This window comes from Sorex araneus, chromosome 5 (assembly GCF_027595985.1).
Source record: "Sorex araneus isolate mSorAra2 chromosome 5, mSorAra2.pri, whole genome shotgun sequence".
Lineage (NCBI taxonomy): Eukaryota > Metazoa > Chordata > Mammalia > Eulipotyphla > Soricidae > Sorex > Sorex araneus.
In genome coordinates, this window is record NC_073306.1 from 143,338,120 (window position 1) to 143,355,556 (window position 17,437).

At 63.0% G+C, this 17,437-nt stretch overlaps 2 protein-coding genes across 3 annotated transcripts; one reads left to right on the top strand and one right to left on the bottom strand.

Moving 5' to 3' along the window:
* Positions 1 to 37: 37 nt before the first annotated feature.
* On the top strand, positions 38 to 7,347 carry TMEM175 (transmembrane protein 175). 2 transcript variants are annotated; one of them, XM_004617440.3, is made up of 12 exons: positions 38 to 240; positions 1,498 to 1,643; positions 1,763 to 1,801; positions 2,886 to 2,983; positions 3,543 to 3,594; positions 3,861 to 3,896; positions 4,235 to 4,318; positions 4,474 to 4,638; positions 5,374 to 5,452; positions 5,554 to 5,689; positions 5,974 to 6,620; positions 6,716 to 7,347. In XM_004617440.3, exons 2-12 carry the CDS (start codon positions 1,506 to 1,508, stop codon positions 6,718 to 6,720), a joined length of 1,479 nt encoding a protein of 492 aa, XP_004617497.2. In that variant the 5' UTR covers positions 38 to 240; positions 1,498 to 1,505; the 3' UTR covers positions 6,721 to 7,347. The 2 variants fall into 2 exon arrangements, with proteins under 2 accessions (XP_004617497.2, XP_054996834.1); XM_055140859.1 differs by lacking the exons at positions 38 to 240; positions 2,886 to 2,983 and having other exon boundaries at positions 1,589 to 1,643; positions 6,716 to 7,346.
* On the bottom strand, positions 6,852 to 13,898 carry DGKQ (diacylglycerol kinase theta). The gene is made up of 23 exons (XM_004617441.2): positions 13,637 to 13,898; positions 12,954 to 13,033; positions 12,771 to 12,870; positions 12,610 to 12,695; positions 12,388 to 12,513; positions 12,095 to 12,245; positions 11,962 to 12,027; positions 11,761 to 11,861; positions 11,533 to 11,690; positions 11,373 to 11,463; positions 11,242 to 11,296; positions 11,101 to 11,162; positions 10,852 to 11,002; positions 10,675 to 10,713; positions 10,212 to 10,327; positions 9,558 to 9,709; positions 8,616 to 8,764; positions 8,361 to 8,539; positions 8,186 to 8,286; positions 7,969 to 8,115; positions 7,780 to 7,891; positions 7,538 to 7,690; positions 6,852 to 7,459 (listed from the first exon to the last, which is right to left on the bottom strand). The coding sequence occupies exons 1-23, from the start codon at positions 13,797 to 13,799 to the stop codon at positions 7,385 to 7,387; spliced, it is 2,613 nt and encodes an 870-aa protein (XP_004617498.2). The 5' UTR covers positions 13,800 to 13,898; the 3' UTR covers positions 6,852 to 7,384.
* Positions 13,899 to 17,437: the final 3,539 nt, after the last annotated feature.

Below are 17,437 nucleotides of genomic sequence, written 5' to 3' on the forward strand. Positions count from 1 at the left end.
GCCGCACCGGCTTCCGCCCCGACCTGACATCGCGCAGAGGTCGCGCTTCCGCCGCCGCGCCCCGCCCCGGAAGTCCCGCTCCCGCGCTGCAACCTGCGCAGCGGACGGGCGCTGCGGCGACCCCGGGACCGGCCGGGGCCCGGCGAGCGGGCGTTCCCGTGAGCGTCTGCTCGAGACGGCCGCCGTGGGCGGCGTGCAGCTCGGCGTCCGGTGCTCGGGCGTGCCCCGGAGCCGCCCCAGGTAAGACGGCCGCCCCCGGGCACACCTGCATGGACCACACTGCAGGCGGCCCGGGCATTGCCCACCCGGTGACCGGTAAACCGCGGCCCTCCCAGCAGACCCCAGCCAAGAAGGGGTGGGCAGCGGAGTAGGGGTTCCCGAGGGAGCGGCAGGCCGTGCAGCCAGGACAAGGGCTGAGCCGGGGGGGGGGCAGCAGCAGGAGGAAAGGGTATTCGGAGACCCTGGCCGCCTGGGAATTGCCGGGTGTCCCCAGGTGGAACGCCGTGCTGCAGGAAGCCAGCCCTGCGTTGCCTGGTGAACAGCCTGTAGCTGCCCAGTGGTTTGCCTCCAAGCGAAGAATCAGATTCAGATCCTGGCACAACATACCGGGACTAATTAAAGTGTTACCGGGTCTGGGGAGATGCTCAGTGTGGCAGAGCACACGCTTTGCAAAAGCCAGCACCTGAGTGCACGCCCTGGCACCACATGGCGCCCCCAAGCACCCTCGCCCCCCGTGCAGCTCTGGAGACCCCTGAGCATCCCTGAGTACAGTCCTGGAGGCCCCCAGCATCACACTCTTGTGTCTTAGCAGTGAACTTCTTAGCCTGCCTGGCCGAGTACCAGGATGTGCAAGACTTCTAGAAATTAAGAAGCAGGCATTAATGATCTTCAGCGGTGGGAAAGAGACATACATCGGAGAAGTGGGCTTGATGTGTCTGCTCAGATCCATCTGTAATCTAGTACCATTCTAGTTACTATCTCAGCAGACTTTTCTGTAAGAACAGGTCAGGCCAGAGACTACAGCGGGCACGGTGCTTGCCTTGCAGGCGGCCACCTTCTCTCACCTGATCTGCAGCGTGCATCACCCTGCGACAGGCTCCATCCCTGCAGAACAGCTGCATGGAAACCTGCTGTGGGCTTGTTGGTGTGCCCCTTAGGACACAGAACCCCATGTTCTCAGACCACTCAGCACCTGCAGTATGTGGTGGACCACAGCAGATGGAGCCCCCTGTCAGACCTGTACCAGGAGCTCTAACTGGACCTGACTCAGCCTCCCAAACCCGTCCCCTGAGCAACGGGGCATCTGCCCCAGAGATGCACAGGACCGGAAGGGGATAGCACAGCATCTGGGGTGGTCAGCAGACTTCCAGGAACTTCCTGGGGGGCATGGGTGTCACTGTGTGATCTGTCACGGGGACTGCAGAGGCTTGGCTGCTGGCAGCAGGGAAACGGGAGAGTTCCGTGCCGTACCATGCTCAGACCTGTGCTTCCTCCCAGGTCCTGCCATGTCCAGCCCTCTGCAACCAGAGCAGGGAGACCTGCCGACGGGCAGGAAGGATGAGGAGCCCGTGGAGGGCACACAGCACTCCCAGCGCATGCTCAGCTTCAGTGACGCACTGCTGTCCATCATCGCCACTGTGATGGTCTGTGAACCCCGCCCAGGGGGGTGGAGCAACCCTCAGCATGGAGGGAACCCCACTTGTGTCTAAGGATCAGCCCACCACGGGAGAATGTTCTCAGACCCCTTTGTGTCTCTGTCTAGATCCTGCCTGTGACCCACACGGAGATCTCCCCAGAACAGGTATCTTGGGTTCAGCAGGTGGGAGGACAACAGAAGACTCCAGGGGTATCGGTCCTCCAGCCCTGAGGTGCAGGGTGGGCCTGGCCAGACACAGCTGCCAGGCACGTGGCTGCCCCCAGCAACACCTCTGAGCCACAAGGCTGGGTTCTCTCAGCCCCAGTCCTGGCCCGCGGATCCAGGAGGCCCTGGTCTCTCACCTCATCATGTCTGCTCTGCCACCCAGCCCACGCACAGACACACATTCCAGGTTAGCCATCACTTGGAGCAGATCAGCTGTCACCCGGCTCACATGCCAACACGGAGCTTCAGGGCTCCTGACACTGGGTCACAGACACACACACGGGCTCCAGGGCTCATGTCACTAGGTCAAACACGGACAGACACACAGGCTCCAGGGCTCCTGTCACCAGGTCAAACACGGACAGACACACAGGCTCCAGGACTCCTGTCACCAATCACACACACACACACACACACACACACACACACACACAGGCTCCAGGACTCCTGTCACCAAATCACACACACACAGACACACACACACAGACATGCACGGGCTCCAGGGCTCCTGTCACCAGGTCAAACACAGACACACACGGGCTCCAGGACTCCTGTCACTAATCACACACAGATACGCACGGGCTCCATGCAGACTCCTTCCCAGCTCGGCCCCTGCCTTGCCAGTGCTCTGTGGGGAGCACGCCTCCATTCCCCATGCAGCCCCTCTGCCCAGCCCCTGACATGTCTCCTGTGTGTGGGACGGGACAGGAGTAGACGAAGCGGTGACAGCAGAGGCGGGCCCTGGGCACTGGCCGTCTTGGTCCTCACCTCGTAGCACCAGCCCGGCTCTGCCAGCTCTGGCCTCCGTCCCCAGTGCACCAAGGGCCACACTCTGCCTCAGAGACAGTTTCAGACAAAAGGAGTGTTCCAGAATGGAAACACTTGCCGGCACAGATGCCCTGAGGAGCCTCAGGACTGTACAGGAACCCCTGAGGGAGGCTGTGCAGGGACACGGGTCCTGGGAGCCCCGGCAGCTGGCTCCTGCCAGGTGCATGGCCGCATCTGTTGCTGCTTTGCTGTTCAGGAGTTCGACAAGGGGATCCAGAAACTTCTAGCAACCAGGATAGCTGTGTACCTGATGACTTTTCTCATTGTCACCGTGGCCTGGGCTGCGCACACAAGGTCAGACGTGTGTGCGTGTGTGCGTGTGGTGTGTGTGTCGCACGCTGGGCAGGGTCAGAGCCTGTGCTGAGGAGCCCAGGTGCTGCTGTGCTCCCCTTCCTTCCCAGCTCTGTTCCGGGAGGTCCAGAGCGAGCCCCCGTGTGCTCCAGAGGCGGCTGGGGCTGGGGCTGGGCTGTGTCCCCTCAGCACTGCAGGGTGACTGCTGCTACCACCTTGTCTCTGGACACAGGTGGCTTGCCCTAGGGCTAGGAGAGACCTACCTGGGCGCCCGCCAGCTTGCTCAGAACCCCCTGTCAGGATTGTTGCTTGAAGCCCCACAGCCAGGCAGATGCAGCTGAGCTTCCACAGGCCTGGGGCCCTGGGGTGGGAGCCTGGCTCCCTGCCCCCACAGAGCTGCAGCAGAGCGCAGGCCGGTACCCAGAGCGCCAAGGCACCTGGGCATCCTGCCTTCTAGCTGTGCCTGGTCTCCACCTGGGTCACGCTGACTCTCGCGTGCTGGAGCGGGAAAGAGGCTGGGAAGGTGAGCCTGACACCTGACTCCACTCTTCTCCCTTGCTAGATTGTTCCAGCTGGTTGGGAAAATCGATGACACACTCGCCCTGCTCAACTTGGTGAGTCTGTCCCTCCACGGGTGGGGGTGGGGGTGGGCGGTGGGAGGAGACCTCAGCTTCACTGAAGATGGTGAGGGGAGGGCAGGATTGTGAGGAGGATGGTGAGGGGGAGGACCACGAGGGGGAGGCCAGCCTTTGGCTCCTTCCCCTGCACATGGCAGACTTCACAGCTTTCCAGTGGGGCCAGGTGTTGGCTTCCTGGTGCAGGCCAGACGCTAGCTCTGGGGCCTCTTCACCGGCCTTACTCCCCTTCCCACACCTTGCAGGCCTGCATGATGACCATCACCTTCCTTCCCTTCACGGTGAGCGCCTCGGCCACATCCTCCGCACCCCTCCCTGCCACCAGGCCCAGAATTGCTCAGGCTGGTGGGTGTAAATGAAGAGAAGTTTCTGGAGCTGAGTGCTGGGGCCATGTGTCAGGCTGGAAGGAGGAAGGGGCTCAGGCGCCCTGAGTGAGCCCCACTCACATCTGGCCTGGGTCCTTGCCGCCCTGGCAGCACTGACCCTGACCGGTGCACGGTCCCTATCTCAGGCCTGGGCCTGAGGGTTCAGCAAGCGGAGTTTCAACCCCCAGCTGATCCAGGCCCGGCTGCTGGAGCCCCCGCCCTGCACAACCCTCTCGTTTGTTCTGCGGCTCTAGTTCTCCCTGATGGTGACCTTTCCCGACGTGCCCCTGGGCATCTTCCTGTTCTGTGTGTGTGTGATCGCCATCGGCACCGTGCAGGTACAGGAGCACCCATGGGGGGCCCAGGGCCACGCAGGACCCCTCGTCCCCACATACCTGTGGTCGGCATGATCCTGCCCTGGGTGCACGGGCACAGGGGCACGTGTGGGTGTGTGTGGGCATGCAGCACCCAGTCCCACCTGTGCCCCTGCCAGGCGCTGATTGTGGTGTACGCATTCTACTTCCCGCACCTCCTGGACCCTCGGATCGGGCGCTCTGCCCACAGGGGCCTGTACCAGCGGCACATCCTGGGCATCGTGCTCCGTGGGCCCGTGCTGTGCCTCGCTGCCGCCTGCTTCTCCCTCTTTTTCTACCCCCTGGTGAGTGCGGTTCTTCTCAGAGTCTGAGCAGAGACAGGGCAGGCGGCCATAGGGCGAGCTGTGGGGCCTTTGCAGATCAGTGGGCCCAGGGCAAGGCTGGAGGGCAGGTGCAGACCCCCTTGGGGTGAGAAGTGACCCCTCAGCTGGAAGGCCAGCTCCTTGGACCCCAGGAAGCAACCTCATGGTAAGTCGGTGGAGCCCAGCCGTGGCACCCTGCAGGGAGCACATCCAGAGCCTGGTGCCTTGTGGAGGCCGGGAGCCTAGAGGCTAGACTGAAAGGGAAGGAGCTCCACACCGGGAAGGAGCAGGCTGGACCCATGGGGAGGAGCAGGCTGGACCCTTGGGGAGGAAGGGGAGCACCAGAAAGGAGCTACTGTGGGGGCCTGTGTGTGCAGGGGTTGCAGCACAGATACAGCCCCAGGGTGGAAGGGCCATGGGGGTGAGGCATGTCCCCATCCTGGACAGGTGCCCAGGATGAAGGAAGAGAAGGTAGGCTGGGGGGGGGTTGGGCACCAGGCCTGGGCACTGCATTTCTGTGTGGATGGTGCTGCCCAGGGCTGGTGCACATACCCTGCTCTCCCCAGACTCCTGCCCCCTGCAGTGTCTCCCACAGCTGAGCAGGCCCCTGAGAAGTGTCTGTATGAATCAGTTCTGCACTAGTGGGCGGGGCCTGGTGACAGGAACGCTCGAGTGTTCCTCCTGGGAATCGCCTGACCGCTGTGTCTCCCTCCTCAGTCCTACCTGCTGATGGCCACTGTCATCTTCCTCCCCTACGTCAGCAAAGCCGCCAGCTGGTGCAAGAGCAGAGTCACGGGTAGGCCCCGTGCCCCTGGCCCCCAGAGCGGGCACCTCCAGCCACATGCCTACCGCTCAGGCCAGCCCAGTGACAGGGGCTTGGCCCCGTTCCACCCACAGGCCCCAGGGAGCCCCCAGCCCCCAGCATGGAGCTCTTCACCTTTGACCTGCACGAGCCACTCAGCAAGGAGCGTGTGGAAGCCTTCAGTGACGGGGTCTACGCCATCGTAGCCACGCTGCTCATTCTGGACATCTGGTGAGGAGCCAGCTGCCCCCCCGGACCAGGGGCCAGCCAAGCTTCATGTCTGACGGTCTTGGCTCTCTTGCTCCTGGCAGTTGGAGCCAGTGTGCCATAACGGCTGGTGTGGGTAGCATGGAGCTACGGTTCCCCGGCGGGCATGGCGCAGGAGGGCTCCCCGGAGGCGGGGGCAGTCAGGCCACCAAGGGGCAGCTGGAGCCCCCACCCCCCCGGGTATCCTAGAAACTGGTTGTGCCGAGTGTGAGCCCAGGCAGGACTGCTGACGCTCTGTCCTCTTGCAGTGAGGACAACATCCCAGACCCCAGGGACGTGAAGGACAAGTTCCACGGCAGCCTGGTGGCGGCACTGAGTGAGTTCGGCCCCCGCTTCCTGGCCTACTTTGGCTCCTTCGCCACGGTGGGCCTGCTCTGGTCTGCCCACCACTCGCTGTTCCTGCATGTCCGCAGAGCGACGCAGGCCATGGGGCTGCTCAACACGCTGGCGCTGGCCTTCGTGGGCGGCCTGCCGCTGGCCTACCAGCAGACCTCAGCCTTCGCCCGGCGGCCGCACGACGAGCTGGAGCGCGTGCGCGTCAGCTGCGTCATCATCTTCTTCGCGAGCATCTTCCAGTTTGCCACCTGGACTGCAGCCCTGCTGCACCAGGGCGAGACACTGCAGCCGGCCGCCCGCTTCGGGGGTCAGGAGCATGCCTTCATGTTTGCCAAGCTGGCGCTGTACCCGTGTGCCAGCCTGCTGGCCTTCGTGTCCACCTGCTTCCTGAGCCGCTTCAGCACAGCCATCTTCCACCTCATGCAGCTGGCCGTGCCCTTCGCCTTCCTGCTGCTGCGCCTGCTCGTGCGCCTGGGCCTGGCTGTGCTGCGGGCCCTGCTCCGAGCTGGACCCCGGCGTGAGGAGGACGTCCGCTCCCCCCTCCTCCCCGACCTCCACGAAGGCCAGCGCCAGCGTGTTGAGCAGCCCCATGGCCTGCGTCGCTCTGCGGACATGCAGGAACAGCGAGTGGTGGGCAGACCAGAGCAGGCCCACCGTGAGGTGGCCTCCTGCTGTCAGAGGGGACTGTCTGGGCCTCAGGAAGCAGCTTGTCAGGCGCCCCAGGCTGAGAGGAGCCGCCTGGAAGCTGCGTCCGGCTGCCCCCGGGCCCCAGGCAAAGACGAGGCACAGGGACAGCGAGACCAGGCTGTATTTGTCTGGACGTGACTTGGGGCACAGTGGGGAGTGGTCAGTTACAGGCACAAATACAGACAAGGCCACCACGACACTAGTCACAGCCAACCTGCATTGGACATGGGCCTGTGCAGCAATTACAGCACTGAGACGGAAACTGTGTGTGTGTGTGTGCGTGTGTGTAGGGTGTGGACAGAACTGGTGGCGGGGGGTAGGGGGCAGCTGGTGGCAGGCCTGGCATCAGCTGCAGGCGGGTGGGACGACAAAGTGCTGGTGCCTCTTGGGTGATGAAAGGGTCTCCTCCACCACCCCAGGCTGGGCCAGGCCTAGTGGGCCTCTGTCCCTCCTACTGCTGGGCTGCACAGTGAAAGGCAGCTCCTGAGGGGCGTCTGGGGCTGTGGGCGCTGCTGGCCAGACTGGCCTGTATCTGTCAGGTAGCAGCCTCCAGCCTGTGACAGTGATCGGCGCCAGGCCCAGGGGACTCCACGAGGGGTCATCTGTCCGTCAGCATCCCGTGCTCCCACAGGACCTCTACTTGTCTCCACTGGGGGCACATGCCCCATCAGCCTTCCGGGGCCTCTGCTTGGCCTTGCGCAGCATGTGCACCTGGGGGCGGGGGGAGCACATCGGGCAGAAGGGGCGGGGGGGGGGGGGAGGGGGGCCAGCCTCCCTGGCCTGACGTACCTTCGGGCCAGCAGCTGATATGATGATGTGCCCAGGCGCCTGAACCCAGGGCTCGCCGTCCACCTGCACGGGGGTGGCCTTGAGGAGGGTCACTCGGAAGTAGGAGCCCTGAGCAATGCGGATGCCCGAGCGTAGCCCGCCCTGGACCTGGCCCTGGGGTGGGTGGTACGCCATCTCAGGGCTGCTGCGCTGCCAGGCGCCCGCCCCACCGCCCCATCTCTGAGGCGCCGCCCCCTGCTCACCATGTGCAGGACGCCCGTCACCCCCACCACCTCCAGTAGCCCATCGTCCATACGCGGCTTCTCGAACCTCGAGTCGTTGTCGGAGCCCCACAGGTCAGCCCCTGAGCCCCAGCTACAAGGAGGGTGTGCCATGAGGCAGGGTGGTCGCTGGCTCGCCCCACCCCGCTGCCCGCTGCCCCACCCCTGCACCTGGGAATGTTGATGAAGATGAGGCCCTCGAGGCTGGGCAGTGCCACTTCCTGCCGCCCCACCTGCAGCCGCACCTCCTTGTGCAGACCCCGGCAGTGGCTCATCTTCTGCAGCCCGGCCCGCAGGTACATGCCCTTGTTGTGGAACCTAGAGGACAGATGCCGCAGTGAGGCAGGGCAGCCCTGGGGAGGGGCCGCCCACAGGCGCCAGCTGGTACCTGCTGGTGAACTTGCCAGGCTCCTCCTCCCGCGCCTGGTGGAAGTCCAGGCTCAGCTCTGCGTCGATGCCAATCCCACAGTAGTTGCTCATCTGCACGATCTGAGGCCGAGCATCCCACTGAGCCCCAGCAGCCGGGACAACCCCCACCCAGCCAGCTACACCCCCCACCACACCTTGGGAGGCTCGGCGTCCTCGGCACTGCTCTCAGCACCGCTGGCCTGCTGAGCATCCAGCAGGATGGTCCAGCGGTCCACAAGCACAGCGTCTGCCTCGTCCACTGACAGCAGCATGGACAGTGGGTCCTCCCCGCTGTAGCCAGGCCCCCAGCGGAGCACACGGCCAAGGTCATTCCCTGCAACACAGGCACATGCAGGCTGACGCCCACCTCCACAGGGATGGGCCAGGACAACCCACAGTCACTGACCCACCTGTGCCCAGGGGCAGGATGGCCACCGACGGGTCAGGGCAAGCCAGATGATGCCGCATCTCCTCCAGGGCAGCAAGCACCCAGCCCACAGTGCCATCTCCTCCACACACCAGCACCCGGAAGTACGGCACCTGGGCAAACAGGTGGAGCCTGGGTGGAGATAGACAGTGTTAGCTGCCCAGTGAGGGACAAAATGAGGGACATAGTGAGGACAGTGAGGGACAGTCTCTCTGGCAGCTTCAAGCCACAATGCATCGCCAAGCCCCTGGAGCTCCTGTGTGTGTGTGTGTGTGTGTGTGTGTGTGTGTGTGTGTGTGTGTGTGTGCGCGCGCGCATGCGTGAGGAATGCGCAGGTATGTGCATATGCATTAGGTCCGCCTGTGTGTGCATGTGTATATGCGTGTGCAGGGCATAAAAAATATACTGGGCCTGCCTGTGTATGCACACGTGTATGCATATGCAGAGCATGTACATGTGTATGTGCTGGGCCCACCTGTATGCATGTATATATGTGTATTCAAGGTGTGTGCATGCATGTGTGTGCTAGGTCCACCTGCTTGTGCATATGTGTATGCAGGGCATGTGCATGCATGTATGTGTGCTAGGTCCACCTGAGTGTGCATATGTGTATGCTGAGCCTGCTTGTGTATGAGCACATTTGTTTGCATGTGCAGGGCATGTGCATGTATGTGTGTGCACATATGTATGCAAGTGCTGGGCCTGCTTGTATGTGTGCACATGTGCATGTGTGCAGTGCATGTGTGTGTGCTGGACCAACCTGTGCAAGTTCATAACATGTAAGGCGTGTGTGTATGTGTGCTGGGCTTGCCTGTATGTGTGGAGATCTGTGTTTGTATGCAGATCATGCATGTGTGTGTGTGTGTGTGTGTGTGTGTGTATGTGTATCTGTGTGTGTGTGTGTCCCTCCTGGGCCCCGACTCACCCAGGCAGAGGCCCGCCATTGGTCAGGTCAAAGACCTGGTGAGGGTTCAGCAGCTTCCGGAAACTGGCGAGCAGGTCACGGCCCTGGAGGCCTCCACTCTTGGGGTTGACAAACACGAGGAGGGGCCGGCAGCCTGGGGGCAGCTTTGTGTGCTGATGGGGGGGCTGGGTCAGGGCGCGTTCCCAAGGCCACACAGCCCTGCACTGCTGTCCGGGTAGGGCCACCACCTGTGGCCCAGCATGCCACTGACACAGCCACAGCACCTCCACGGTGACCACACCCGTGTCACCGTGTCACCTCCTGACCCGCAGTTGCTCTTCAGGCCAGCGCACCGAGAGGGCATGAGCAGCCCTCTCCACCCCCCAAGACGCCTGTGCCACAGGGGCGAGTGGCCAGGCCCGGGTGGCCTGACCCAGAGGTGCTCCACAGGACCATGCTGACCTGTGAGCTGGGTCACAAGTGTGACCCTGACTTCCAGGGAGACCCCAGGGCTCACTGCCACCACCAGGCCGTGCGGCCCTCTGACACAGCTGGTTTTCAGGACACGTCCAACATCAGGGAGACCCAGAGAGCACCGCTGGGCACCGAGACCCAGCTGCTCAGGCCACTGAGCGCCCAGAAGACCTCTGCTCCCAGGAGCCCCAGCCCACTCACCAGCACCTCTGGGAGCACGAGGGCACTCAGCGCTTGGCCACGCACAGCCGTCTCCCGGGCCAGCATGTACAGACGCTCGGCCTCGGCGAAGCAGCTCACCTCCAGCACGGCGGCACCTGTGGCAGGCAGGGGGGTCGCAGCGAGCCCCTCACAGAGCCCCAGCTGCCCTGCCAGCCCTTGCCCACGTGGGGAATGGCTGCCACCAGGCAGCGGTGGGGCAGATGGGTGGCCTCCCTGTCCCGGGGCCCCAAGGACAGGGATGGCCACACACCGGCCCCTCCGCTGGGCACATGGAGACCCCCATGGCAAGTCTCGGTCACCTCTTGGCAAAGCCACCACTTCAGGTTTCCCTGGCCCTGGCCTCCTGAGGGAGCTCAGGGCCCACCTACCTGGGGACGGCCTTTAACCCGGAAGCAGGAAGGGCAGGGTTCTCCCACCTAATGGTGGGGTGGGGCAGGCTCACCTTGAGAGGAATAGACGTGGCTCACAGACACCAGGCCAGCTGCAAGGGGGCAGAAGACTGACCCTGGCCCCAGTCCTTGCACCCTGCTGCCGCCCCTGCACCCGATTCCTCCAGCACCCACACTCCACCTTCAGCAGCCCTCAGTCCCTGCTGGGCCAGTCCAGGCAGACCCCGCACCTTTGGTGGCCAGGGCCTCGTCCAGCAGGTCACGATACTCCTGGGGGGACAGACTGCACGGCAGGCCACCAACAAACAGAGAGACCCGTGGGGCCACGGCCCTGCTCTCGGCCACGTAGAAGCGCACCTGGTTCATCTGCCGCAGGGACGTCTGCGGAGGGAGGGGCGAGGGGGCAGGTGCTGAGCCCTGGCACAGGGCACCCCCGAGGTCAGGCTGGGCACGGTGGGGGCAGCAGCCACAGCACCCACCTGCCGGATATCTCGAAGCCGGTCGAGCAGTGACTCGCTGTCGGCCAGGGGTGTCCGCTGGACTGGAGGACAGAGTGCACTGAGGAGCAGGCACCTGGGAGCGGCAGGGCGGGCGGCTCCAGGGCACTCTGTGACACTCACCTTGCTTGCTCCCCATGACCACTTCCACCAGCTGGAAGCTCAGGGCACCCTCAGCCTGTGGTGGGGGGTGGACATTAACTCTGGCCCCCAGCTCCCTCCCAGGGACCCTCCGGGGAGCCCCCAGGACCCACCTGGCGCCCGAGCAGCGGCAGGACCTCCAGCACCACGGTCCCTGCGGTGCTCTGTGGGGTCACACAGACGGACACGCAGGCCTCGCCCTCCCTGCAGAGGTCAAGCTTAGGCCTGGCCTGGGCACCTCCCACCCCCACCCGGCCCTGCGCCGGGCCTCACTGGAGCCAGGCAGGGTAGATCTTCAGGACTTCCTGCGTGCGGGGCCGGGCACGAAGGATCCAGGCCGTGGGCATCTCCCCTGGGGTGGCGGCCGGCAGCGCCTGCAGCTCCAAGTTCTCAGGGTCCTCAGGAAGGTAGTAAGCCCGCAGAGCCACCTCCTACAGAGGGTCGCAGGCTGCAGGGCTCAGGGCCTCTCCGGGACGCCCCCACGGCCATGCTGCAGCTTACCAGCACCTCCTCGCTCCGGGCCTGGCGTGGCACCACGATGAGCCGGAAGTGGTTCCGCTGCACCGCATCGTTGCCGTCAAAGACCCTCAGGATCTGTTTGCCTGGGCCGAGGGAAGCGGGTGTGGCTCTGTGGTGGGGACAGGGCAGGGGAGGGGACATGGCCAGGATGGGGCAGGGCGGGGCCACACAAGGGACACTTACCAGACTCAGGGGCAAGCCCCTCCCTGCCTGGGCTGGCGCTGCTGTCCTCATTCTCCTCCCAGTCCCCTGCAGACGGACAGTGGCTGCTGCCTCAAGACCCCCACCCGCCACCCTCTTCCCTCCCGGCCCTCACCTGGCTCCACCAGCGGCTCGCAGATACGGAAACAGTGCATTTTGCTGAAGTTTCGGGATAGCAGGCGCACGCACGTGGGGGGCAGGATCAAGCTGGACAGGCGCCCAAAGGTGCACTCGGCAGCAATCACCACAGCGCAGACGGAGTGGGCCTGGGGAGGCACCGCGAGGGGCTGCAGGGAGGCTCTGCACACACGCCCAGCTCCCAGGAAGCCCCGGCTCTGCACAGCTGGGAAAGAGGGGGCAGAGCCCGACAGACAAGGCGCGGCCCCCCTGCTGCCTGCTCAAGCCCACCTGCACGCCGCACCACTCGCAGCGGACACCGGCCAGCACGTCGGACGAGCCGCAGGTCTTCCTGCAGACTTGGCAGCGCGCGCCGGCGGGCAGGTTGCCCTCCCGCCAGTGGTGCAGCTGCGTGTCCTGCAGAGGATGGCCACCGCGGGGAGTCAGCTCAGGGGCCCACACCAGTCAACCCCCCCCCCCCAACCCCAGCAGCCCGGGCGCCGCCGTACTCACAGGGTCCCGGTGACCATCCCGGTGGCACTGGCGGCAGTCGCTGCAGGCGAAGGGCACACAGTCGGGGTGAACGTGCAGCTCACACACTGGGGGGCGGTAGGGTCAGGGCCGGCCAGAGGCGGCGCCCCGCCCCCATCCCCCCAGCCCGCGCCCCCAGCTACCTTCGCAGCGCAGTGCGGGCGCGTCCAGGCCCCGCCGGCACACCGCGCAGAAGCGCCGCCTCAACAGCCGGCGTGGGCCGAAGCAGTGCGCCACGGGGACCTGCGGGGGCAGCCGCTCAGACACCGGACGGGGCAACCCCCCACCCGCAGTCCCCGCCCTCGGGCGCCGTGACCCCTACGCACGCGGACCAGGCCGGGCGCCAGGCTGGCACAGGGCATCTTCACTTGCTTCAGGCACTTCTCGTGGGACATGAAGTTGCACACTGGGGGGAGGAGCCTCGTGAGCGCGATGCCCCCCCTAGGCCCCGACGTCCCACGCCCCCAGGACTGTGCAGGCTCCTGCCTCTCCACACACTGCGTGCTGCAGAGGCACAGCCCAAGGGGGCCGAACCCTGAGCCGGCAGACAGGCGGCAGGTCTTCCTGGGGACCTGGCTGGAGAGGCGCACACAGGGGACGCGCTCCTCCTCGCCCCACCAGCTTGCCCTGGGTGGTGCGGAAGTGGCGAGCCAGAAGAGGGCCCCGTGCCTGTGTGGGCAGCGGGCAGTGCCCGCTTTCCTCCCTGGCGCTGGCCGATAGCATCCCGCGCCGCACACCCTACATCCGGGGTTCCGGCTGCCTGGTCACCCTCGATGCTGGCAGACAGCAGCCGCACCCCACCCCCAGGCCCAGGGCCCAGCACGGAGCCGTCCCCAGTGGCCGCTCTACACGGCACACGCCAGCCAGGCCGGCCCGGCGGGCGCCCGCGGTACCCAGGCCGGGTGTGCGCAGCGCCCTCCCGCCCCACCCCGTCCAAGCACAGGCACGGCCCGCGTGAGCCGGCCAGGGAAGGGTGGGACGCGGGCGGGTCGCGGAAGGCCGGGCTCACCGTCGCACAGGAAACCGACCAGCCCCCAGATGAAGTCGGAGCAGAGGTGGCAGAAGGTGGGCTTGGTGAGCGTCACCTTCCGGAATCTGTGGCCCGGCTCGGGGCTGCAGATGCGGCTGCCCGGACGCGGGGAGCCGCCGCCGGTCTCGGCCGCCGCTGCCATCCCCCGCCCGCGTCGCCCGGGCCGTGGGGAGCGCCGGGTCCGTGCTGGGGAAGGGGCGCGCGCCCGCCCGCCGCCCGGAAAAACTCGCTCGCTGCCACCGCGCAGGCGCAGCCGGGGGCCTGCCGGGGCGGGGCAAGGCGGGGCCTGCCGGGGCGGGGCGGGACCTGCTGAGGCGGGACAGGACCTGTTAGGACTGTCGGGATGGGCGGGGCCTGCGGAACGGGGCGGGGTCTAAGGGGCGGGGTGTTGCTGCAGGGGCGGGGCCTGCAGGGGAGGGGCGGGGCATGCTGAGGCCTGACGGGACGTGCTGGGCTGGGGCGGGGTCTGCTGGGCCGGGGCGGGGCCCGCAGGGGCGGGGCCCACAGGAGGGTGCCTGCAGGGGCAGGGTCTGCAGGGGCGGGGCGAGGTCTGCAGGGGGCGGAGCCTGGCGGGGCGGGGCGGTCCCGGGCGAGAGAAGGTAAGACTGGTGTTCCCGGGCCGGATCTGCGCCTGGCACACAGGCCCAGAGCCCTCCCATGCCCTGTATTCAGCTTCCAGATGCTGGACTCCCAGACTTTGCACCTGTGACGTCCAGGCCCCAACTCCCATATGATGTGCTGATCCCCACCAGGGTTCTCTGTTGCTCAGAGCAAAGTTGGGAGTACTCAGTGTTTTCTAGGCTGGGGTGAGCCGGGGTTCAGGCCTGGCCCTTCTGGCCCCAGTCTGAGGTTTAAGGGGTAAGGAAGGGAATGGGGGTAGGCCAGGGAGCGAGGTGTGGGGAAGGGCAAGTCCGTATTTGGGGGGCTCCTGTATCATCTGCAAAGGTGGAGGGAGAAGGGTGCTAGGAAGACTACCCCTGTCTGTCCCCAGAGGCCCTATGCATCGCTTCCCCAAAATAAGCAAAGGTTAAAATAATAAATTAGGGCTGAAGAGACAGTACAGCAAGTAAGACAAGTACTTGCCTTTGCACATGCCTGACCCATGTTTGATCTCTGACACTGCAGATGGTCCCCCGAGCCCATCCAGGAGTAACCCCTGAGCACAGAGCCAGGAATAATCCCTGAGCACTGCTGGGTATGGCCAAAACCCAAAAGTTTACTTTCCCAGGCTCTCGTTTCTTCTCACAAGGTGGCTTACGGCAGGTGTGCTGTATGAGCACCCTCATCTGAACTCTTTTTGTTGTCATTGTTTGCACTTATGTTTTAAATAATTTGCTTTTCGGGCCACACCCAGCTGTACTCGGGGATGATTCCTGGTGGGGCTCCAGGGACCATATGTGATTTGGGGCATCAGCATGCAAGGTCCTCCCCCCTCTCTTATTTTTATTGTATTTATTTACTTGAAGTTCCTGAGCTATTGTTTACCCATGGAACTGCATATTGTATTGCATATTCATTCAATTCTGAGTGAAGTTGTGGTGTGCTGAACCAAAGTTAGCAGAAAAGCAGGTGGCTGCTAAAAGAACTGAGAAGTAGGGTGAGGCACTCCGAGGATGCAAGGACAGGAAGTCCAGAGAATGACCTGGGTTTAGACTAAGTAGCTATCACACATTGCTTTCAAGTAGAAAAGTTTTTAGCCGTTCAGTACTGACTGTGAGCATGTGGCTTCTGTACTCTGCTTGCTTAGCCCTTTGATGTTGCCAAGCAGGATGTGATAAGAGTGTATAAAATGCCTGGATTCAGGTTTGGGGCTGTTTGTTTATTCACTCATTCCCAGGGTCGGTAGTCCCAGCAGGTTAATAGCTCTTCAATTCTGCAAACAAGAGTGCTGGAGACTGCAGATTTCTTGGGAAATCGCTCACCCACAACAAAGCCAATCTGAAAAAAGTACCCTCGGTGAGGTATTCATTCCATTGCCTTTTTTCCCCACTATATTCCAGCATTATCTTCAGGCCTGGAGGGTTTCCTTTGGTAAATATTCTGTAAACCATAAGGAATCTTCTTTGTATATAATGTCTTTCTTTGTTCTTGTTACTTTCAGTATTCTATCACTATCCATGGTTTTCATCATTCTGATCAAGATGTGTCTGAGAGTATTTTTATGTGGCCCTCTTTTAGCTGGTCCTCTACGGGCCTCCAGGACCTAGTTGCAGGCACTCTCCAGCTCTGGGAACTTGTCAGCATGATAGCTTTGATGGTTGCTTCTTCATCAGGGTCGTCCTCCGTCCCTCCAGGACCCCAGTGATTCTTATGCACTTACTTTTGAGTCCATTCCAAAGTTCTCTTGCCAGCCATTCATTTATTTTGAGACCTTTCTGGCCGTGGAGGGCGGAATTATTTCTATCTTCTGCTATTGCCTGAAGGTCTTATTTCTATCTTCTGCTATTGCCTGAAGGTTTCCTGAACTACTGATTTTGTCCTCAGCAGCAATTGCTCCACTGCTGAGGTTGCCCAGAGAGTAATTTTCATTTTCCCGTCAAGTTTTTCAGTTCCATCATTTCTGTTTGTAATTTTTCATTTCTTCTCTCATATCCTTTGTGTTTTATTAATACTCTGTCCCATTGTTTCTTTGAGCTTGTTAAACATCTTAAGCATTTCCACTCTGAATTTCTTTTTCTTTTTTTTTTTGGCTTTTTGGGTCACACCCAGTGATGCTCAGGGCTGACTCCTGGCTCTGCACTCAGGAATCACTCCTGGCGGTGCTCGGGGAACCATATGGGATGTTGGGAATTGAACCTGGGTCGGCCGCGTGCAAGGTAAACGCCCTCCCCGCTGTACTATCGCTCCAGCCCCTCTACTCTGAATTTCTTTCCAGAGACATTATATTCAGAGAGGGTTGTTACTGATTGGGTCTTTAGGGTTACAGTCATGACCGCTACCCATGGTGGGGATCTGTGCTGCTTTACCGTCATTCCTTTTGTAGTCTGGGGTGTGTCTGTTACTCTTCACTCTCAACATCCGCCCTCCACGGCCAGAAAGGTCTCTGGGGGAGCCCTATTGAGGGAAGGAGAGAGATTATCTTCCCCCGATTCAGCAAAGGGCGCTGACTCCTGATCTTTGGGGAAGCCGGGCTTTGGAAGCCTGTCGCAGCTGTCTGCTTTGTCCAAACCCAGAGCGAGACTGAAGGCCTGGGGCGGGGGCGCCGCAGAATGCTGGGGACCCACTTCTGTGCTTACATCTTCATTGGCTGTATGCGTGGTGCTCAGAGCCGTGCCTGGGACGCTGGGTGAGGGCCCTGTGAGCTGCTGGGATTTGAACCTGACGGAGCCACACACGCGGAGCTGAGTGCCTTAACCCACTGGACTCTTTCAGCCTAAGGGTTAGTTTTAGACGCGGTTGGGGGGCTCCTGGGGAAGGCTCTGTGGCCCCTTCCTGCCGTGAGCGTGAGGCCACGTGACCCACTGGGCCTCCCAGCTGAGTCCACGGCTCCACCCAGGCTCCACCACTCTGGGAATGTCCATGCAGGCCCCCCTGCCCCTCAACCGCCATACAGCAGGGCTCTTCCCAGCCCCCCTGACCGTGAGAGTGAGACTCCCTGATGCCCAGCGCATCACCTGGCACCAGCAGGACGGGCACATCACGCCGAGTGCGCAGGCAGTCACCGTCCCCACGCGCATTGCCCGCTACTGGCCAGAGAGGCCGTCCCAGGCCCTGCTGTCCGGAAGCCCCAGGCCCTGCCCAGCCACTGTCCCCGCCCTGGTACCCTGGCCCCTCCACCCC